At 40.8% G+C, this 23,601-nt stretch overlaps 1 protein-coding gene across 1 annotated transcript in view; it reads left to right on the forward strand.

Moving 5' to 3' along the window:
* The window catches only part of Ush2a (usherin), a 213,811-nt gene that overhangs the window by 166,055 nt on the left and 24,155 nt on the right, over nucleotides 1-23,601 (forward strand). Inside the window, 7 exon segments of the mRNA XM_051185778.1 lie at nucleotides 891-929; nucleotides 932-1,031; nucleotides 2,343-2,349; nucleotides 4,241-4,327; nucleotides 10,120-10,312; nucleotides 17,387-17,545; nucleotides 20,539-20,549. Coding sequence (XP_051041735.1) covers nucleotides 891-929; nucleotides 932-1,031; nucleotides 2,343-2,349; nucleotides 4,241-4,327; nucleotides 10,120-10,312; nucleotides 17,387-17,545; nucleotides 20,539-20,549 — 596 coding nt within the window.

Raw genomic sequence — 23,601 nt, forward strand, 5'->3', positions numbered from 1 at the left:
GATAGAAGAGCATCTAAATTGAACCAATGTGCGAACATACTTCTATAACACGGTCAATGGCACATGCTGTGAAAATGCTGGTCGCAGCCTTCACTGGGAGGTGGGGAGGGAAAGTAGAAGATTAAAAACCCTTGGGAGACACTGTTGGTAGGTCTTGGTGATTAACAAAGTGTAGATAGTGTGTGAGGTAGAGAGTTAAAAGGTTGAGAATTTTAACAATATTCGTTATGATCAATTATGTTTGGATTTCAAATAATAATCATTTAGTGATTTTTTTCTATGAAATCCTTGTTAAACTAACTATTAACTGGGAATCCTGCATTTTATCTCTGGCCTTTTTACCAAATATCTCTCGGGTATATAGGATACACCACTGCCTATTTAGTAACGATTTCAGTCTGAGTAGGGAATAGCTCTATTTGGTTTTTAGTTGAAAGTTCTTCAAATAGGCTTAAATTAATCTTAATTTAAATGAATTAATTTTGAATGTGAGTGACTATTTTGTCTGCATGTATGTATATCATGCAGGAACCTGATGCCCAGAGAGGCCAGAAGAAGGCCTCAGATCTGCTAGACTGAGAGTTTGAAACAGTTGTGAATTGAATGGCAGTGCTTGGTACCGAGCCCAGGCATTCTATAAGAGCAACGAATTACTGACCACTGGGCAAACCCACCCTCCCAACAGCTCTCTATACTAAGTTTTCATGTAGATGACTGAGTGGGTGTTTTTAGTTGTAATTAATATATTCATTAAAAAGAGCTCTTACTACTGCTACAGTGAGACCCAGCTGTCCATTCAGAGTCTTTGGATTTTGAGTGCTATCAAAACACTATCTTTTCTAGAGAAGACTGAACCAAAAGTGAAACCAAAAATTCTTTCTTATTTCTAGGCTTTTACATTTCTCCTGGACATGCCACTGGGTGCCTGCCAGTGTAACCGGGCAGTGCTCTTGTCGTGATCCCTCACCCACTGGGTAGAGCTGTTACCAGTGTCAAGACTGTTACTTTGGATTTGATCCTGAGACTGGAAAGTAAATCTTTATATGTGTGGATGAGAAAACATCGGTTTTTACTTTTAGTTTTCCTTGTCAACAAGAACTTTGGATATTTTTAAACAATAACTTCTATAAAATGTTCACTTGGTGAGTATATTTTTGAGTACTTGTTATCTTGTCTACTAAACATTGGTGTGTGTGTGTGTGTGAGAGAGAGAGAGAGAGAGAGAGAGAGAGAGAGAGAGAGAAAGAGAATGTGTGTGTGTGTGTGTCTGTGTGTGTGTGTGTGTTTGTGTATGTGTTTGTGTTTGTGCAGGTGGAAGCCAGAAGTCAACCTTGGATATCCCAGTATTGTTCCAACGAGCTGGCCTTCATAATAAAGGTTCTCCAACTGGCTTGGAACTTGCCTGTTAGACCTACATGGAACTATAACTTTGTGCCACCATGCCTGTTTTTTGTGTGGGCTTTTTGAGTCTCAAACTCAATTCCTGATGTCTGCACAGCAAATGCTTACTCAACCGAACTGCCTCTCTGCCCCCAACTATTTTCTTTTTCTTTTTTAAAAAGAAAGACATTATTCTCTTCAGTCTATCACAATCTCCACCCTTGAATGTTCTTATATTCAAGACTGTTTTTGGTGGGGTAAAATCCTGCTCTCTCTTTCTCTATTTATACTCATCACACCTCCTACATCAGCTTGTTCCAGGACCCAAACCTGCTCACAGAAGAGTGTTCTGTCATTTGTCACCCCACAGGATGTCTGGCTAGCACCAGAGTTGGAGTCTCTGGGATAGAATGTAGATTTAAATGTTAATCTCAACTGATGAGGAGTAGAAGGAGACAAACAAGACCACAGAGCCTACAGTATTAGAAGACACTGAGGTCATTTAAAACTTTGAATCCAGTGAGATTGGTGGAAGGGTGGAATGAAGAAGATACAGAAAAGGAAAAATCTAGAGAAGTATGGTTATAAAGGAAGATGATTCATAGCAAGTTTTATACACATTAAGTTGAATGTTTCTGCATATCAGCCAAGTCTTCTTATATTGACTCAGAGAAAGAGCAACCTTGATGAAACCACACATTATTCTTTGACAAGAAAGCTTTTCCCCTACATCCACAGTGCTTTCATATTCATTCTTCTGAGTTTCATTCATGGAGTACTGGGGTATTGCTGCAGTTTGGTTCTGAAGACTCATGTTTTAAAGGCTTGACCTTACCTTGGTGCCTTTGTGACATGGTGGGACTTTAAACAGTTAGGGCCCAGTGGCAGGTAGTCATCCCTTAAGGGATATGGTGGAGCTCTTCATCTCCTGTCCCTTCCTCTTTGTCTTTTTTCTTTCCTAGACATGGGGTGAGTGTTTTGTTGCCTCACATTCCCCTGCCACGGTGTGTCAGGATGACGTGTCACCACAGTGTGATGTGCCACCACAGGCCCCACAGGAGTTGGAAAGTGACATCTGAAGCATTGGGCTCAGATAAATCCTTTTTCTCTGTAAGTTGTCTGGGGCATTTCTTACAGTGACGAAAAGCTAATACAGGGATACACATTTCTTTCCTTCTCTAATGTCCATCAATAATTTCAAACTATAAAAATTTACATTCCTGCTAAAGTTCTTCCATGCCTAGCATTAGCCTAATCTTTCTGTGTCTCAAATCATCCTGAATCCAGAAATGCTACACTGTGAGCAGGTGACATTGTTCCAACTTGGTCATCCCAGAATGATCACTTAACCTGTGCTGGTATTCCTGCACAGTCCTACGTTGGTCAACTGTGCCCACCTTTATGGTCTTCTGTTTCTGTGCTGGAACAAGATCATCTTGGTTTGCTATTGAGCTCTCTTCCTTCTGCAGGGCTGTAGTCAGGCCTACAGGTGGTCCTCATGCTGGTGTCCTGGGTTGACTGGACTGAGAATGAGCATGTGCTGGCTGGACCCATAACTTTTCATCTTGCATGTATTTCTCATCACCCTGTTTCATGCCTCCTTCAGATGGTAGCTTCAGCCTAGGCTTCAGCTTCCTGGTCTCCTCCTTGTAGATTATCCACCCCTCCGCTGTTCAGATGAAATGACAACAGAAACAGATGAGTCCAGATTGTACTCCCCCTCCAATCTGTCTTCTTTTTTATACATTCTTAATTTTTATCTAGTCATGGAAGAAAACAACATTTTTAATGGCCTATTTTGAGTGTGATACCTTTCTGAGTTTTATGGGCTTTTTTTTTTCCTATCTTATATTCTCATCTTCATCTCACCATCCTCCCTTCTGAAACTTGCTTCTTCAGATTTTCACTGTAACCTAACAATCGCTTCTTCACTGATAAAATGCGCACAGATATGCTATCATAGCCTCATTGCTAGCTCCTTCCCATGTCTTTATCCTGCTCTATGAGACCTAGGCATCATTGATTTCTCACTCTTCTGCTTGCTCATTTTTAAGAATATTTTTCTTGCTTCTTCCTATTCATGTCTTCCCATCTGTTTCTCAGCCCCCATACTTTGTGCATACAATAACCAAAGCCACATAATACAGACAGCCAAGGGCTAACCAAACTTGTTTTTTGCTAGTGTCAGAGTGGAACATATGGTCTTCCATGTGTTAATCAAGTGTTCTACCACTGAGCAACATCCATAGTTCCCTTAATGACTCTTGGAACTCTTATCTCTATCAAAGACAAAGTATATAACGAAATAGAATAGAAAACAAGGATTGAGGGAAGATAATTAGAGAATAGGGTTGCCCTAAAGGGGGTGACAGAAGTGTCTGTGAGGTCTCTTACATGTGATTCATATTAGAAGGATCTAGGAGGGTGACATTTATCACCTGCAGTTGTGGAGACTGGTGTGCTGATACACAATTTAGACCTATAAAATATGAATGTGGACAGGAAGTCTGGCCAAGCTTAGCTAGATCACTTGAGGTATCACTCTGCCATCTAACCATCATAGAGTTTATGAGGTTAGGGTCTGAGTAGGATAACAAAGAAGAGGAATGGAATGAGCTCTTAAGTCTGTGAAAAGTTGCAGGTAAAAGCCTGTAAAGCCCTAGGTGTAGCAAACAGGCAGGATTCCTCTGGGCTACACAGAGACTAAGAAAGTAGATGGAAAAGAGGCAAACTTGAGCAATCTGGAACTGTAAGAAAGAATCCTGGGAGGAAGCCGGGAAGTTTTCCCCCAAATGGAAGGTCAGCTCTGAACACAAAGGAGGCCAAAGACAGCATCCTGAAAGTGTGACTCTGAGTGTAGGCAAAGCCACAGAATGTAGCCTGCTGTGGCTGTGGCAGGCCAGTGAGTGAGTACCTGCACCTCTTGAGACTGAATGTGAGGAAAGAGGTAAGTATCAGACAAGAGGGGGATGACCAGATAACCCTTGTTGGTAGAGTCCCTGTCATTATCATGCCTGAACTAAAACAAACAAGCAAGCAAGTAAACAAACAAACAAAAAGCCCTGGGAGAAAAGTTTTGTTTTCTTTTTCTTTTTTATTTTGTTTTTGTTTTTATGTCTAATTTGAAGGTTGACCTGATACACAAGACTAGAAATTCTATTCACATTGTTACATATTTAAAACAAACAAACAAAAAAAAAAACAGAACAAAACAAACAAAAAAACCAAAACGACTCCAGGGTGCTTCATTGCCTCTGGAAGATGAGAGGATCCATAGATGGCTCCTTTTGTAGCCAGGTTGAAGACAGGATGGGGTCAGGTGGGATACATGCATCAGGATATGGGATGCAGCAATCAAAGAGCTGACTCCTGTTTGCTGTCCACACTCATCTTTTTTCATTGTGTCATTATTAGTAAAATAATCTCTTCCCTTTGTGTCCAAGACCCTACTTCTCTGAGAGGCTGTCTGCTTTGTTGCTTGCCCCTGTAGAATATGCCTCTCACCTGACTCAGATCTGTTTGACATCAGCCACCACATTACTTATCATTGGCTCTTGTTGAGTATATGGTCACCTCTTAGGTCTGTGCCCTGTGCACCAGTTGTGAGATCTTAGCACTAGTATATGGCATGTCCTCATCCTCTGGACTAAAGGGATAAACAGCTTTGTGTGTCTCTCCAAATAGATGGTGCTCTAAAAGGGTGTAGATTCTTTCAGTCTGGACAGGATAGGACATAATCCATACATACACTGACACTGGAAAGAGCTGTGGCAGCTTCCCTATAAAGAATAGAAAGAATGAAGCTGCCAGTCCTGGCTCACCACATAACAACACCTGCTGGGGGAACATTAGGATGTGTTCTCCAACCTCAAGAGCCCATGTGAGCCAGGTGTGTTTATATGCACACATGTGATGCTATGGAAGAGAGGGACTGGAGAGTCACTGGAACTTAATGACACCCGTCAAGGTTCAAGTTTTGGAAGAGGCCCTGTCTCAAGTGAATAGGGAGAGTCTCATAGAGCAGGATATCAGATATCCCCACTCAGGCATCTGTCCACACACGCACACATATAATACACATATACACTATGGGATCACTTACATAAAAAATCGTTTTGTTTAGAAAAAGAGAGAATCAGGATATAACTACTCCAGTGATATGTTTGTGCCTTTGGGAATCAGTCACTGGGGAAGTTTGTGGTGAGGGCTGACCCTCTTGTTTCACTGATGAATCCTGCCATCTCCTTTCACTTTAACAGGGATAGTCATTAGAGAAGAGACCTTCTCTCACACAAGGTCACAGAGGGAAAGTGCTTCAAACTGTGACATGAGAATTGCTCCAGTGTGTGTTTGCTCATCAGGGAGAGGGGAACAAATGGGCTCTCTCCCTTTTATGATTCCTATTTCCTTTCTGAATAATGGACTTCGTGGATGCCTTTGCCGACTTCTGCCTTCTGTCATTATACATACCAACATTATCTGTTTTTTAAAATGAAGAGTGGACTGACTAAACTACATGGGTTTTATGTGGCATAAGAAAATTTTATCACACAACTATGGTGACGTATTCCTGTAATCCTATCACTTGGGGAGATAGAAGCAAGTGATAATTAAAATTCAGGCCAACCTCTGCTAAATAGTGAGGTCAAGGCCAGCCCGGGCTACATGAAGCCCCATCTCAAAGAAATTAAAAGAAAACATTTTTTGTTGTTTTATTTCTCACAAAAGTTCATTTATAGTGTAGATGTATGAAGGTATTCAGTGTAGGAAGTTAATGTGTCTTGATATTTAAAAATGAAAAGGTAGAAAATCATTTAAAATCATTTGGTGTCACTTGTATACTATGGTAGATGTTTACTGGCATAAATGTATTAGTTTCCAGTGTCTCCAGTGAGCTGTTGCAGTGTTAAGCGGGGGGAGGGGGGTGATGGTTAGAGGGTGAGGCTGGGAAGTGGAAATACACTGTGGTAGACTACGTCTTGTGAAGTCCTGTGATTCCCTCATCAGCCACTGAGACATTCTCGGGGACTCTTCACCCTTCCCTTCTTCATGCCTCTTTACTGAGAAGAGCAGCGACTGCTGGGGGTGTTGTTGTTGTTATATTCCATGGTTTATTTTCAATGCTCTTTAAAACCAATTCCCAAGGAAGCCTCACCTTCCCTGAGGAGTGTATGGGGGGGGGGGTAGGTGGGGGAGAAGGGTAGAGAGAGCAGAAGGAGGAGAGAGAGTGGGAACTGGGATTGGTATGTAAAATGAGGAAAGATTGTTTTAAAATTAAAAAATTATAAAATGAAATGAAAGAATCCATTATAAAGCATAATCCCCAAGGGCCAAGTAAATAAAATAATATAGACACTGACCATAAACTGCAGCAATGGTAACAAAACCCCACAGTCAACCACAACTTCCTATGACCAATCTGGTAAAGCCTTCGTCTCTTTCCAAGCTCCTGTTTCATTCTGCAAAGTGTACCGATCAGTAAAACGTGGTCACATCCTTCCAGAAGATAATTCCGGTGAAAACACTGCTTCATTTACCTCTGACACAGGCAGCAAGCATGGCTTCACCAGCCCCGAAACAAGGATGCAAGAAAACTGTCTAGGGAAAAAAATCAATAAAGCAAAAATGTTATCACATTTGTCTAACTCTAAAACAATGAGAAGGGAAAAATAAAAGTGGGCCATATCTGTTCATCTGTATCCTGAACACATGAGCTCCCTGGTGTCATCCGTAAGTAGTCCTGAGAGTGGTCCTTATTTCCCCCAGTTAAGATATCCCCAGTTCTTCTGGCACCCTCTCCCATTTCTTATGAAACTTCCACACATTAATGTCCAAAGCTGTCTAGAGTAATTAGTTCAGTTTACCTTGTTTTAAGCCTCAAGGAGCTAGGCATATGCAGCCTGGTACACGCTAAAGTGCAATTGTGCTCAGATAACAGAGACTGGATCAAGATTTTTTGTTTGTTGTTTGTTTGTTTGTTTTTCGAGACAGGGTTTCTCTGTCCTGGAACTAGCTCTGTAGACCAGGCTAGCCTCGAACTCACAGAGATCCACCTGCCTCTCCCTCCCAAGTGCTGGGACTAAAGGCATGCACCACCAATGCCTACCCAGATATCTGAAAGCTTAGACTTCAAGAACAGATAGTCAACTTTTCCTGCCTTGGGATTATTTAGGTTTTACTGCAGAAATTCTCATTGTAAACCTGATGTTATATATTTGGTCTGGTATTCTTTATGCATACACATCTCCAGTGGGTCTCCATGGGTCTTTGCTCTGAGACCTATATCAGTGACTTTAAATAAAAGCAGGCACCATTTTTACAAAGAGATCTCTTGTGCAGTGAAGATGTAAAACCTGGTACATGTTTTCCACAGACTCAGGCTTCTCTGTGACTATTAGACAGTTGGCTGTCTGAGATAACAGAAGTGACAGACTCCAACCAGGTTCCCATCCTCCCCTTCCAGCCTGGGCTGGACCACAAAGTGGGGACAGTTTCAGGAAAGAGAGAAAAGACAATGAAGAGACTTGAGGCTCATGGTGAACACTGCTACTTTTGCCTGATTGTGTTTCTCAGTGGAAGTCACGGGACCAGGTCATATTCAGGAGTGAGGAAATAGACTCTTCCTTTACTGGACAGCAGGGCTAAGACAAAGGGGTCTGCTTAGAAGGAAAAGTGTCTAGTCATTTTTGAAATATATTATGGACCTTGTCTATTTATTCTACCTTAATATGGATTGTGGAAGTTTCTTCAAGAAATGCCAGCTTTGTACGTTATTAATAGCACCATGTCCTCGGTGTGACAAACTGGGAATGCTGCAGAGCAGAGCATCAGGACATGCAGGGTCCAGCTCTTCTTCCCAGGCATATTAACTTGCTCCTGGATATGATAAATTACTGCAAATTCAGTGTCTTAAAACAATGAGGATTTATTACCATATAATTCTGGAGGTCAGAGGTCCTAAATTAGTTTCAGTGGACTAAAATCATGGTGTCAACGGGCCACCTATGTTTCTTCTGGAAACTCCAGGATAAAATCCATTGTCTTGATCTGGGTGCCTTCTATAGTCTACCTACATTCTTTAATGGGCAAGCAGAAATAGTATTTGTTGGGGGTGGGACATTCATATTCCTGTGCATATAGGGTTAAGAGCAGAGATAGGCACTGAGTACTTTCCTCAGTGTCTTCTCACCTCATATTTTGAGACAGAATCTCTCACTGAACCTGAAAATCATCAATTAGGCTTGGCTAGCTGGCCAGATAACTCTGGTACTCCTTGGCTCTCCGACTGTCTGGCACTGGGCTTACGTGCTTATGTTGCTGTAACCAGTTTACCCATTCCCACCCCATTTTCGGGTTTTTTGGGGTTTTTTTTGTTTTGTTTTGTTTGTTTTGTTGTTGTTGTTGTTGTTGTTTTTTTTTTTTGGACAGGGTTTCTCACCCAAACTTTCTCAGCCAAATGCTAGGCTGTCTGGCTAGTGAATCCCAGGGGTCTGTTTCCACTTCCCCAGTGCTATAATTGTCTGTGTCTTCTGGGGATTGAACATCAACTCTCTTGCATGCTTACAAGGCAAGCTCTTGACTAAGCCTTGTCTGATTTCCTCATTCCTTGCATTCTGTGACTCACAGTTCCTTCCTTTGCCTCGAGAGGCAGTAGAGTAGCACTTTCTACCTTCTCTGAGCTTGACTTCTCTCCTCACATTTTTCTTTACTTTTTGTCTCACCCACACCACCCTGCCTTCCTTCTATAAAGACCTATGTGATCACATTGAATATTCTTGGATATTCCAGAGTACCATCTCAAGTCTTTAACCATATTTGAGTTCATTTTACCAAGTAAGGAAACATTTTTCAGTTCTACCAGTTAGGACTTAGACATCGTTGGTGGCCATACTTCAACCTGTGCTAAAAGCCAGCCTTCTGGAACTTGGGCTCAAATGTGATCTGATTCCCATTTTTAATTGGAGCCCAGTACTGCTCATCCTTTGTGCATCATTTCATAGCTTCTTTCTTCAGACTGCAGTAGGGTTGAGTTGTAATGGGGAACTTGTTCAGGGAATCTGAAATGTTTATGGCCTTGTCCTCTGTAGGTAAAGACTACAGAACCTGTAACGAGATAGACTGTCCCACTAAGCATCTTAGAATTGTAGCTGTATAAGGCCAGGAAGGACTCTAAAAGTAATGAAGATTTTCTTGATCTTCCCCCACTTTCCAGAACACCCTGGTAAATGGCCCCTCACCTTCTGCTTCTAATTGTGGAATTTAAAAGATCCACAGTCTCTTGGGCAGGGGCATGTCAGCCATTGTAATTGCAAGTCAGAGGTGTGATCTTCATTGAAGATCACATTTCCTTCCTGTGCCTTCCTGTCCTATTCTTCCTTCTGCTTCTATAGCCAGAGAGAATAGATGTAATCTCTCTTCTGCTTGGAAGCACTCCACATGTCAAGTACCGGAGAGGTGACATAGATTGTCAGCCAAGGAGGAGACACTGGCTTTAGGTCCAGAAAATGCTTAGAGAGCTTAGCTCCCCTGTAGGTGGCAGGAATGTCTCCTCTCAAGTATCAGTGCATTGAATGCAAAGGCATTGGTTGCATGGCCTATTTTATGAGTTCCTGATTTCAGGCCTGGAGATTTTCTGTATCTAAGTTCTTGAACTGTCCACTTCTTCAGGGTCAGATGCCAGCAATCTCACTTGATCTTTACTAATTCATGTAAATATGACTTTGCACTCACACCTACTAGGTTGCCTCACCCCATATCCTCACACCATACAAACAACTCCAGCCCCAGGAGAGTGCAAATATTCTCAGAGTCTGTGGCAAAGGAGAACCAAGAAGCTTGCATGTGAGACAACTGAAAGATCAGGTCTACACCACAGGGTTAAGCCACACTGCTACAGAGGGCACTCCAGTCACCTCTGCATCCTGCATTGAAAGTCAGCTGAGAACTCTGCTGCTTAGAAATACAATAAGGCTGAGGCCAGCCCTGACAGGGAAGCTACTTCCTCCTCAGAAGTCACCCAATTGTGCCAAACTGGAGAGGTACAAAAAAAGCTGAAGTTTGTTTGCAGTCAGAATGCTTTGATCTGTTTCTGGTGCCCCATCTTAAACCTACCTTCTTGGTGTTTCATTCAGTAAAACTTCAGCAGTTATATGCATCTGACTGTGTGTGAGCACTCAGCAGTGTGTGTGTGTGTGTGTGTGTGTGTGTGTGTGTGTGTGTGTGCGTCCTCACTGTGTGTGAGCACTCAGCAGTGTGTGTGTGTGTGTGTGTGCATCCTCACTGTGTGTGAGCACTCAGCAGTGTGTGTGTGTGTGCATCCTCACTGTGTGTGAGCACTCAGCAGTGTGTGTGTGTGTGTGTGCATCCTCACTGTGTGTGAGCACTCAGCAGTGTGTGTGTGTGTGCATCCTCACTGTGTGTGAGCACTCAGCAGTGTGTGTGTGTGTGTGTGTGTGTGTGTGTGTGCATCCTCACTGTGTGTGAGCACTCAGTGTGTGTGTGTGTGTGTGTGTGTGTGTGTGCATCCTCACTGTGTGTGAGCACTCAGCAGTGTGTGTTGCATCCTCATTGCTAGGGCTGATGAAGAAACATTCTTATCCCAGCTCACACATCAAGAAATTTTCCCACAGCCTTGCATACAGGCCAGTCTGATGGGGCATTTTCTCAATTATGTTTCTTCTTCCTAAATGATCTAACCTTGTGTCAAGTTGTTCAAAAAACAACTACATTGTTCAAGTATTTAGACCCAAGTTTAATCTGCCTGCACTCATATCAAGGGCTAAAGCTGGCAACATAAAGCTGTAATTGTTGCAACATTGTGGGCAGAGATAGGTGACTCCCAAGAGCCTCCTGGCCAGCCAGCTCTCTCTCTCTCTCTCTCTCTCTCTCTCTCTCTCTCTCTCTCTCTCTCTCTCTCTCCAACAACATAAAGGTATTTTGTGCCATATATCAAATGTGCCTGTACCCTGATAGTGACCTATTCTATGAGTTGTGGGATTTATCGCCTGACGCATCCTATCAGCATGAAAAGTTTTAGACTTTGCACCATGTCATTCTTGGCATTTTCAGCTTTGTGGTGGTCAGCTGGTATGCTTCCCCAGCCCTTCCCATGGTAGTTCTTCATCCTGTGCAGCATCCTGACCTACATGCATCCTTCCCACTGGCTTCCACTCTCCTTTGCTTTCCACAGTAGGCTGTGCACTTCTTGAGGACGGGGCATCTCATAACACTCATCTTTACATCTTCAGTGTGAATTCCCATCCAAGAACCTAGCTGGGTCTCAGTGAATGGTATTGATGTCAGTCCTTAGTTAAGTCACTTTTGTGTATATGAGAGCTGTGGTCCTAGCAGAAGGGGTGACCAAATAAACTTCCCAGCAATATCATGAGTACAGAAACATACTGTCTTCATCATGAGTTAGGTTTTTATCAATAATAATAATGAGGATGACTTTTGTGCTGTTTGTATAACTAAAAGAAACTCCCAGGGAAGCACCGTGTAGGAGACTTGTCATTTAAGAGACAGAAGCCAATTATCCCCTCAGTGTACCTGGTAAATACTCATTTGCAGAAGGGGGGCAGCAGCAGTATGCTGGCTAAGATGAGCAGAGCCTCCCTCCTGTTTTGTTTATCATAATGAACTGGTCAATAAACATCACAAATTGTTTATCTATATAAATCTTGACAGATTACTCTTTATGAAATCCATTTAGCAACTGAGGTTTTCCCATAAGGATGAAAAATGAAGATTTTAAACAGATTGCGGGACCAGCTCAGGCTGTGCCAGGAGAGTTTGTGCAATAAAGGTTTCTTTATATTAATATTACGAAAACCATTTATCCTGGCAAAATCAATATCACAATTCATCTTAGTTTGTTGCCTCTCTTCTAAGCCTAAGATTTCTTCTCCTTTATTGTGTCTAATTTTGTTTTAATAAATGAGAATTATATTTCATTTGGTCGGTACTCCAAGGAGGAGCATCTGAAAAAACTACTCTCGAACTTGTGGCTATGTGCTAGAGTCTTCAAATGTTTAAAATTGTATTTGAGTGGCTCAGAAATTTACAGGAATCGTTTCATTTAAGCCTTAATTACAGCATTATCCCCTGTGTCCTTTGGACTGGTAGCAAACTATAATATTCTAGAAAATCCGCCTTGATGAACTTCACTTAAGGAAAAGGCTCTCCAACTGAAACTAAGCAGTTATAATAAGTCAGATATGTTCAATAGCGGCTGGGAGAGGAGACAATAAAACCAGAAATAGATGCATTTAATTACTCAAAACATTGCTTGCTTTCCTAAGAAGTGATTTATTTATTCCATTTGGATTCAGAACATAATATCCCTTGGATATTGACATAGCTGACTCTGAACTGTGTGGGTAACAGTCAGCTGGAAGGAAATGGAGCTTCATCAAGGGATGGAATTAAGTCACACACTGCAAGCCATTACTCTAAATGCACTGTATGTAAAGTAAGTGTGATTGTCTCATGAGTGGATGGCAATAAAAACTGAACCACTCAAGAGACGCTTACTCATGAGTGATATGTGTGTGTGTGTGTGTGTGTGTGTGTGTGTGTGTGTGTGTGTGTGTGTATATGGGGAAACTGCTTCTTACGGCTCAGGCTCACTAATATTATATTAAAAGCCTACAAACAATATACTGTAAGTGATAGTACATAATGCAATTAAGAACAAATCAGCCATTTCATCACTTCTATAATTCCATTTTAATTCCAATGCATAATTTTCCTCATCTCTAATGCTTTGCCTGAAATAATATCTATTGGGGATGAAATTCTTGTGCAATGTATCTAGATGAAAACTGTCAGGGTTGTTTGCAGGGGTGGGGAAGTTCTTTTATCAGGACCATAAAGAGGACAACTATGGTACTGTCGCTTTCAGGAGAAACCATACTTTATTTATTCCCAAAGGTGGATTCGTCCATCAAACAAATTTGCAGCTTATTTTGCAGCTTTAGCTTTTATCGGCCTTTTTAAAGGTGTTGAATGATTACCCGAGAGATCACACCATAAAATTTGCAGTAGGGTGAAGCAACCACATCCACCAGTTTCTCTATAGAGTAAACAGGGGAATCTATTCAGTGTTGTTTTCGATGTACCACATGATTTCCATGGTTAAATAGTTAAATAGTCTTAGTGGATCTTATTTTACACCTCTAATCTTTATAGTGCCCAGCCTGCTTAGCCTAATGAAATGCAATGGGGACATCGTACATGAGAATAATTTACCTGAGGAGAAAGCTTTCCCTCTCTATCACCACTGAGGAGTTAGTACTGTTAATATTACAGATGACTTTAGGTCTAAGAGCTTGTAGAGCTTGTATGTTACAGGGAAAATGCCCCATTACCAGGGTAACTATTTAATTTTATCTGGCTAAATGCCAGTTAATGCTAATTGTCACATTGACAAAATCTGGAATCTCCTGTGAGCTGGGCCTAAGGTGATTGTGTTGACATGTGAGTTGAGATGGGAAAAGCTACCTGCTGTGAGTGGCACTGTCCCTGTCTGGGGTCCTGGATGCACATTGGAGAACGGGAGCAGGACTGCAGCAGGTATCCGTTTCCTGGGAGTGACTGGCACGAGCTCCTGCTTCCTGTTCGTCCACCTTGACTTCACAGCCATGATTAAGTATTCCCTCCAGCTGGGGGCCAGAGTCAACCCTTTCTCATTTAAGTAGGTTTTGTCAGGATATTTCATCTCAGAAACAAATCAAATAAAAATGTAACTAATACAGCACCCAAAATATAAATATAACTCATATTAAGCATCAACACTAATTAGAACCTATCTGATTATGTTAGCAAATTTTAATCTTTATGGAATGAACTCTAGAATTTGAAGGATTTTAGGAAGGGCAGTGACTTGTTCTTAGATTCTATATTGTAACAGGATATTTAAATAAAATAATATTGTGATACCTAATTTGAACATTTAGCTGACAATAGAACTTCTGTTGTAAGAAAGCACAGTTTTTATTTTATTACATAGCTGGTATTGAGGCTGATTGTGGCGATGCTCCATGGCATGTAAGAGCTTTTCTGGGAGTTACTGAGACAAAGCTTCATGGAGTCCAGGCTGGTAATGGACTCACTCTATAACTGGCAACTCCTGCTCCTTCTCCCTCTGACTCTCACAGTCTGAGATTGCAGGAGTGCACCGCTGTGCCTGGCTAGAATGCAGTGTGTGTGTGTGTGTGTGTGTGTGTGTGTGTGTGTGTGTGTGTGCTGGTAATGGACTCACTCTATAACTGGCAACTCCTGCTCCTCCTCCCTCTGACTCTCACAGTCTGAGATTGCAGGAGTGCACCGCTATGCCTGGCTAGGATGCAGTGTGTGTGTGTGTGTGTGTGTGTGTGTGTGTGTGTGTGTGTGTGTGTGTGTGTGTGTGTGTTCCTATCTGAATGTTTGCATGTAGGTCAAACGCCATTGTTGGGCAGCTTCCAAGATCACTTTCTACCTTACTGTCTGAAATCAGGTCTCTGAGTTCACTGATTGGTCTAGACTTCCTGGAAAAAAGGCCCAGAACCTTTGATTCTCTCCAGCTGAGGGCTGAGTCACAGTTACTTGCCACCCATCTGGTTTTCTCATGGATGCTGATGATCCAAGCTCAGGTTCCCATGCTGCTCAGCCACTGTTTTACCTACTGAACCATCTACCTAGGCCTCTTTTGAGGCTCATTAATCCATTAACAAAAAGAAATCTTTGCATGGATTTAAGCATGAGCAGTATTTTGATAAATAACCCTAACCCTAACCCTAACCCTTGACATTGCCCCAAGTTCACCACTGAAGGTTGCCTGCAGTCCTTCAATTTATAATTATGTTTGGTGTTCCTGTGTTTACGCTAAGACCATGTATCCATACTTTACCACGAATTCCTAAAAGATGGCTCCTGGACATGAGATAGAGCCCTGTGCAGCAGTCTGCCCTGTGCATTTTCCCCTCCTGGGACTTTGGCTCTGTCCCTGCATCCTGATGTCACAGCTGGTCAGTCTGTCTGGAAAAGCAGCATACTTGGACATCCACTCTCCACATTTAAGGGGAGTGGGGAAGAAGAGAGAAGAAAGGGAGAAGACAGGAAGAGGGAGGGAGTAGGGAATAGTGGGATCCACAGCTTGCTAATATATTAATAACAGCAACTGAGAACAACAAACTTCACAGGAATGGAAGGGCACAGATAGACATAGTGTGGTATCTGTTATGGAAACCATGAACTGCTTCTGGCTGTTGTTTGTCTATGTCAAAATGTTTTCCTGGAAATCACAAGGTAGCTCTCAGTGTGCCTCCACACAGGCTGTAAGCAGGGGATTATCTCCATGATTGTATTTCCTATTTCCTGGAAACACACTGATGCTAGCTTACCAATATTATCTGTGATTAGTGGGGAGAGGGACAGGAAGTTCCCAGTGGGATTCTGGGATATAACTTCCAAATTACAAAGGATTGCAAATAATGAATGGAGTGATGCCTGCTCTGACTTCTGGCTTCTCTGCTGGCCAATTCACTTCTTTCCTGTCACTTAATTTCATCCTTTCAAGTCCTGGTCACCTCCCTAGATCAGAGAGACAGAAAGAAGTTAGGAATTAAATGACTGTTTTTATATTGCTTTCTAGTGAATCATAGCTTGTCCTAAACTTCTATGTATGAACATCAGCAAAACTGTGTGTATGCATGCAAATGCATATATTCACATTTTAGCCAGTTGCATTTAAGAATATTAACCTGAAAACAAAATCAAGAGAAAGCTTCATTCATGACTGAATGAAAACAAGACATGTAGGAATTCTGTTAAAAGAAGAGATATGAGATCAATAGACTGTTACCTACAAGTGTTCTGCTATGATCATACCCTGAGTTGCTGTACCTTTTAGAAGAAAATATAATATATTACATATATTTTGAATACAATTAAGTCTTTTGCCATGAGATCCTAAGAGGTTCATCAGATGCTTTCAGACATTTTGTGTAAAATATCTGTAACTATTTTAATGGTTTCATTTCTTTGAATTTTTTTAAAGTACCTCCTGACAAAAGGATTGTGGTTCTGAGAGTCAGTCATATAACTATGTGGACCCATGACATCTCATTTAGTGGCAAGTTCAGCTAGTCCACCCTCTCCAAGTGGATGGAGCTTGAACCTTGGAAATTGTTTTCTCGGATTTCTTTTCCCCTTTCTCTCTCTTCTGTGTGTTCTGGGGAAATATCAATTCTCACACTCAAAAATTGGAAGATTCCTCTAGAAGACAGGAAAATTGGCACAAGATAGGATTTCCAAAGTCAATTTTTATATTTTGTTGCAGTTCGATGAGTGTTCCTATATGCAGGCTAAGGAATCAAAACATAAGAGCAGCCTTCATAAGTATTGGTCTAATTGCATACAGATTCATGTTTGACAATGTTTAGAATTTTTGTTTTTTGTTTGTTTTGAGTTTTGGAGAAAGTTTTCTCTGTGTAACAGCTCTGGCTGTCCTGGATCTTACTTTGTAGACCAGGCTGGGCTTGAACTCACCACAATGTTTAGATTTTTGACAGCCATATCCTTGAAACATTAGTCCTTGAAAGTATGTCCTTTGAAGGAAAGTAAGACTTTGTACTAAGTAGAAATATGCCATTTAAATATCAAGTTTCAAGAGGATCTGTGTCAGTTTTCAAATTCATTAGAAAAATAAATGTTATATATCCTTGAGATTTTTTTTAAAAAATAAACTAAGGTGCAGAAATTCTTGAATACCCTGTGGTTTCCCCCTAACCATATTTATGTCAGGTTCTCTGACCTACACATGTGTCTTATGCTTGTAGATAAAAAGCTTTGTCTAAGAGAATTGGTGATGCATACCCTTTGATTATTAGTGTCCTGGTAAACCACATGTCGTCTTGATAAAGTAAACCTGGATCAGAAAGACCACTTTGCTGGGCATCTTACTTCAGTTTCCTGGCGTGTTTATCGATTGCTTTTGTTAATATGTGCTCTCTCCATTGAAATTTAGCTCCATTCCAGCAACCTCCACCCAGAGCATGGGTTCAGGGTTCTCCCTCCATCAATCTCTCCTGGAGCCCACCTGTTTTTCCCAGTGCCCATTGGCTGTCTTACTCTCTGCTCAGGGAAGCTTCAGAAATCTACACAACTGAAGATCAACTCCCATACCGTGAGTTGGATGATTGGGTAATGGAAAGATGGGGTGTTCTAAGAATGGGTTTAAGTTGAATTCTCTGACATTGAGGAGAAATGTCTAGTTTCCTCTGTGAACAAAGTACATGTCATGCAGAGAGAATTATAAATCTCACTAGGGATCAAAAACACAATCAAAATAAGATGTATAGTGTTTGGTGAGATGATTATTAAATTTTCTGAGAGGAAAGCAGTGTCTCCAGCCATTATGTTTGGTATATCCAAACTAGAGAACTAATAGACTTCAGAGAGTTTACCCTGGTTCACTCTTTTTCACACAGTAAATTGTTAAAATATATGAAGTATCTTTCCTTCTTATCATGTGTCATTGGACTCATCGCACCACAGAAATTTAATCTCAAATAAAGAGCTATAAACGAACACATAATCCCATGTCCATCCCTATATGATTTGTAATATTAAAATATTGGAAATGATTCAGACATCCAACAGTCTTTCAGAGTAGTATCTATAAAACATAATCATTGTACACTGTTAAATACTGACATTCTGATTACAGAAATTAAATGGTAAAAAATATATGAATTATTACATTTGAGTATACAAAGGCTGGAAGTGTGACTTCAAGTAGACTACACTTTTCTCTGGATGTAAATATTACAGAAATTTGTCAAGTGTTTCAATTCTAGTCTTTTCAGGGTCCTTAAAGTCAGAGTCTCTTGTGTCCCCCAGCTGTCACTGAAAGGCTGAAATTATGAGCATAAAGGATGGTGCCCATATCATTTTTTTTTAATTCTGAAGTTGTGCAGATTTTAAAATATGAACCATGATATCACTATTATAGTGATTCATTTAATATAACTCTGTATAAATATTGCCCCATTCACACAGATGCAGCATGCACCACATGCTTAAATTAACAGAGAGGATAGGAACACAGGCAAGGAAGCTAGTTTAGGCTCAGTAACTTCTGTAAAATTATGAAATGAGCTTGTTGATGTCAAACATTCAGGAAACTACTGTTTTTTTTTTGTTTGTTTAATGTACTTAGATGTCCCAAATATGCAAAATATGGCTCCCTAAAGATACATTGAGGGGTTTTTGTTTGTTGTTTTATAGACTTCTAGTCCTGTCTAACTACAAACTGTTTTAGAAGACCATGTTAGGAAGTCTTAGACGAGTGGGACCCCCTGAAGGTACCATCTCATTCTCTTTAGCAGTCTTCTTTAAAACGTTGTGCTGTCCTCAATATTAGTGTGTGTGCATGCATATTTGCCATGGCACATATGCAGAGGTTGAGGCATATCTTTTGCAATGTAGGCTCTCTCTTCCCATGGCTTTCTTCAAGTACCTACCTCAGGTTAATAGCCTTGCTCAACAAGTTCTTTTACCTGTATGGCCATCTCACATGCCCTCCAATTCTCATGTAACATAAATAACCAGCTTTAAATGCATGTAAATTGAAGTTAAAAGAGTGACATTCCATAGCCTTCTTTCACATGGATGAAAGAAAGCCAGGTATAACACAATGGCTGACTTCAAAGCTCCATAATAGATAACAGACAATTTTTAATCAAATATATCAGCAGATTACATTCCAAATGTACTCTAATCATGTATGTCTTGCATCTACTTGTTATTGTGTCCTCCACGCTCTCTTTACGCTAAATCTCCCTTCCCTGGTTCTAGTCTTCTATGAAGTTAATGGAAATTCTGAACTTCAAGGTGCAGGGTGAGATGGAAAGCAAACATCTGTCCACATCTGCCATGTTGGCAAAGCATCCAAAATCCTGCTACTAAAATGTCTATTTTCTTCCAAAAGTCAGCGGGATCCAGGTGTTCTGAAACTTAAACTTTAGTGACAGAGGAAGGAGGGAGTTATAAAAATATTGCAAATGTCTTCTCAGTTGACAGGACTACTGGTTGAATTATCTCTGAAGATGCAACCAGACAGGCTCCATTTTCCAAGCAGCCTTGAATTGAATTTGAACCCATCAGTGGTCCATTTAACGCATGTTTCTCCCAGTAGCATGTTGTGATCTACTTGATAAAATGGCACATAGGAATGCAGCACCAGGGATTTTTGTGTGACTGTACTAATATAAAACCCAAACAATGGTTTTGTAGCTAATAAACATGCCCTCATTCACTAATAAGACACTTCTATAATCCTATTAAATAAGGTATTATTTCCTAAAACATTCTTTTTCATTAAAGATGCCACATCTGGCATTTGTCGACAACCATTGTAATTAATGATGTGAAAGTTATCTGCATGATGGCATTTGGATAGTGGGAACAATTGGTGAGCACGGTCAGAACTTTGCAGCATTCTAATAATACTCTGTTTATTGCTACAGCTTCAGTGCCTGGGTAGCATGAATAACATGAAAAGGAAACACTAATTCTATTCAGCTGAACGAACACAAATCTGTGGGTTAAATGAAGGCAGTTGGAATTATAGGTGGAGAATCACTGAACTTTTCAAAGAAAATTAATAGTGTTGTCTTGCAAGGAAGTTTGATCATTTAGTTGAGACCATTATAGAATTCCTCATTAATATAGAAACTTCTGCTGGCTAGTCTGGAGTCCTAAGGGAGGCTCTCAGATAGTATTTTCTTGCCATCATCATACACCTCAATATTACCATCTTTAAAGCTTCTGAATAACTTCTCTTTGGTAATAACACACTGTATTAGTTGACATTAAAACCAACCACCAGGCACACTCATTATGTGGGATAATTTGAAAGTTTCTGCATAAAGGTAGTAACTAAGTTGTATTACATTCAGTTGTTTCCTAAATAAAATGTAACTGATAGATATCCCACATGCACTGAGAATAGAAGAGTATGTGGTTGAGTTAGCTCTTTGCTTTTTTATTTTTTATTTATTTGTTAGTTTTCATTTTTGAGAGAGATGGAGAAAGTGTGTGATTGTGGTGTGTGCATAAGTTTATATACATATTTTATGTGTATAGATGGGTGCACATGTGTTCATGAGCATACAGAGGTCCAGTATATACTCATTTGGTCTCTCTGCCAAACCCAGCACTTACCAATATGTCAATCACTAGCTAGTTTACTCTGGAAAACCACTGGCTTAGCCTTATGAAGCTGGCATTATAGGCAAGCTGCCATGTGCTGGCATTTGTATGAGTACCGGAGATCTGAATTCCAGTCTCATGCCTTTTCAGCAAGAACTTAACCACTGAGCCATTTCCCCAGCCCTCAAGTTAGCTCTTTAGACTCCTACCCTCTCAGCACTTTGCAGAGCCTACCCCCTGCCACACCTGACTTTCCAAGCCTTTACATCAACTGTGAAGAGCACAGTTATCAGAGGAAAACAACACCATTTATGTAGTGTTTAATATTTAAGATGGTCTCAGTACATTTTGTATACACAGGCATATATTAATAGTGTTATCTTCCTAAACCAGTTTGATATATATGTTAGATATTGGTTTTGAAAACAAAGGAATACTAGCTGTAATAGAGAGATGGAATCTAAAACTGAAAGTCATCTTCCTTGCTGATGAAATGCATATTCAACTCCAGGAATTGAGGAAGTGGTTGAGAATATAGCTCAATGATAGCATGTTTCCCTAGTATGATGAAGGTTCTAGGTTTAAACCATAGCAGAACAACAATAGCAACAATAAAATAAACCTAGCTATGGGAATGGAGAGGTAGTTAAGTGCTTAAGAGCATGCAATGCATTTACAGACACCTGAGTTTGGTCCCCAGGACCTCTGCTGCCTATAACTCCTTCTCCAGTGTATCTGACTCCTTTGGATTCCCACAGGCAACTAGTTTCATGTGCACATACCTAGACACATACACAGATATGTATAAATACACACAATTAAAAATAAAAATAAATCTTAAGAAGAGGAACTAACAGTTATCACTGATCCATTTGTACCAATGACCATTGCTACATTATTCTTAGTGACCATGATATGCAATCGTGTAGGTAAGCATTGACGGAAATATGGAACATGATTAAGGAAAATTAATAATTTTTATGGTGAAATATTATTTATCCATCGGGAAGACTAAAATTTTCCTTTACAATCTAGAGGAAGATGGATAGAAGTCATGGTAGTGACTGGACCAAGCGTGACTATATACAAGATTACCATGTGTGCTTTTCTCACAAGGTAGATGCAGGTATTTTGTAAAAAATGTGGAGAATAGGACAAGAGTACATTTGAGAAGGAATACAATGGGGCCAAAGTGAGGAGGTATGGACATAAGAGAGGGAAATGATAAAAAACAAAGTGTATCTATGGATGAAAGTGCCATTAACACATGCTAATAAAAAGAAGTCAGATAGATGGGAGGACTTGCCCATCCTCTTCAGGGACTCAGAGCAGAAAACAGGGAAGTCAGTAGGCAGGTGTGGCATTGTGGCAAATCGTTCTTACCAGTTTGCTATTTGTGTGAACTATGTCTTCTGCAGGATGATTGTGGGGATTGGGTGGGCCTTAAAGAAGTCTTCCCACAGGAAACTGCAGGGCAGTTACTTCTTACCCAGCAACACTGCTCCATACACATTCTCAGCTTCAGAGATAAGATCACATATTTTGAAAATACAATGATCTGGCAAGTACTTTGACACAGGGGTGATCACACTGTGAGCCCTGGAGGGAATCTAGTTGGGTGTCACCAGAAGCAGGTACTCAAGAGAGTTTTGTCATTAGAGAGTCATATCCATTCAGGGGGCTAAGGCAGCAGCTTACCAGTGAAGTCTGCATTTCAGCCCTAGGTAACTCCTCTGCCTGGGGTGTGTTCCTCTGTCTATCTCATTCTGTAATTCTGTGATACTGCACATCCCTAGTCAGCAGAGGACATGGGAAATCCATGTGATGGCTGTTTCCATGATGAAATTGAAGTCAAACCACCTCCATTCAGGTCTCCATTTACATTCTTAGGCCTACTACTCTCCCTAATCCCTCAGCTGCCATGTTAAGTGGCATTTAGGGGAGGATAACGTCCCTCTGGCCTTTAGCAGAAGTATCTGCTGAGGATGCTAGCTTGTTAAATTGTAGTGGACCAGTTTCATCCTTGGCATCTCCATGACATTGACTTCAGGTGAAGCTGCTTTTCTGCAGCAGTCAGGTTCTTGTGAACACTCTACCACATTCTGGGATTTTCCCGCCTGCAGTTTTCATCCAGAGGTGTAAAGTCACCTTGTTCCAACAAAATGAAGCCCCATGGGCAGTCCACTGGCTCTCAGTACAGCATCCTTTCCATTCAGAAAGCCAAAACATCTGTGAATTAAAATTACACTCCAGATATCTATTACTCCTTAGGAATCTAGTATGCAGGAAGCTTCAGTATTGCTGTTCCGGAAGCCTCCCAGGACCCCCATACAATCACACAAAGAAGTAGTCAGTAGCCTCTCTGACAGCTTTGTTTCATAGGTCTGCAATGTGCCTACTTTCTCTGCAACAGCTTTGTTTCATAGGTCTGCAATGTGCCTACTTTCTCTGCAGAGAATGGGTGTCCAGGCACACAGCTAATCATGGCCACTACCTATATCTTCTTTATTGTTTTTACATCCTTCTTCCTGACCTCCCTGTCCTTCATGTGTGGGGATGATGATCATCTCAAACTTCTCTTGTACAACCTCCCTGTGGTTGACAAGTATCTCCAAGATTCAGCAAAATGCACATAGTGTTGTTTTAATAGGTCAGGGAGGTTCCAGTCAAGGTATTAGACAGGAGAAAGAGTGGGTGCTTGGTAGTAGTTTGTAGAATGTTGGACTCATGTATCAGCATTTGGCAAACAAATCAGTTAATACTGAAAGCAAATATGTATTTCAGAGATTGCAAGGGCCTCCTCTGGGTACTTCTATCAGGGGACCATGGGAAGAACAAAACAAGGACAGAAACAGACTTCTAAGTGTTCTTTGCTCCATTCGACACTTTACTCACAATGTACTAGATAACAAAAGCAACCAGTATTTGCCAGGTTCCCTTTGTAAGAGCAACAAACAAACCCTTATTTGAAAGGCTTGATTGGTGTACTACATAGTTAAATAGTATGAGAATAAGATATTTGGAAAC

This window comes from Phodopus roborovskii, unplaced genomic scaffold, assembly GCF_943737965.1.
Source record: "Phodopus roborovskii unplaced genomic scaffold, PHOROB, whole genome shotgun sequence".
Classification (NCBI taxonomy): Eukaryota; Metazoa; Chordata; class Mammalia; order Rodentia; family Cricetidae; genus Phodopus; species Phodopus roborovskii.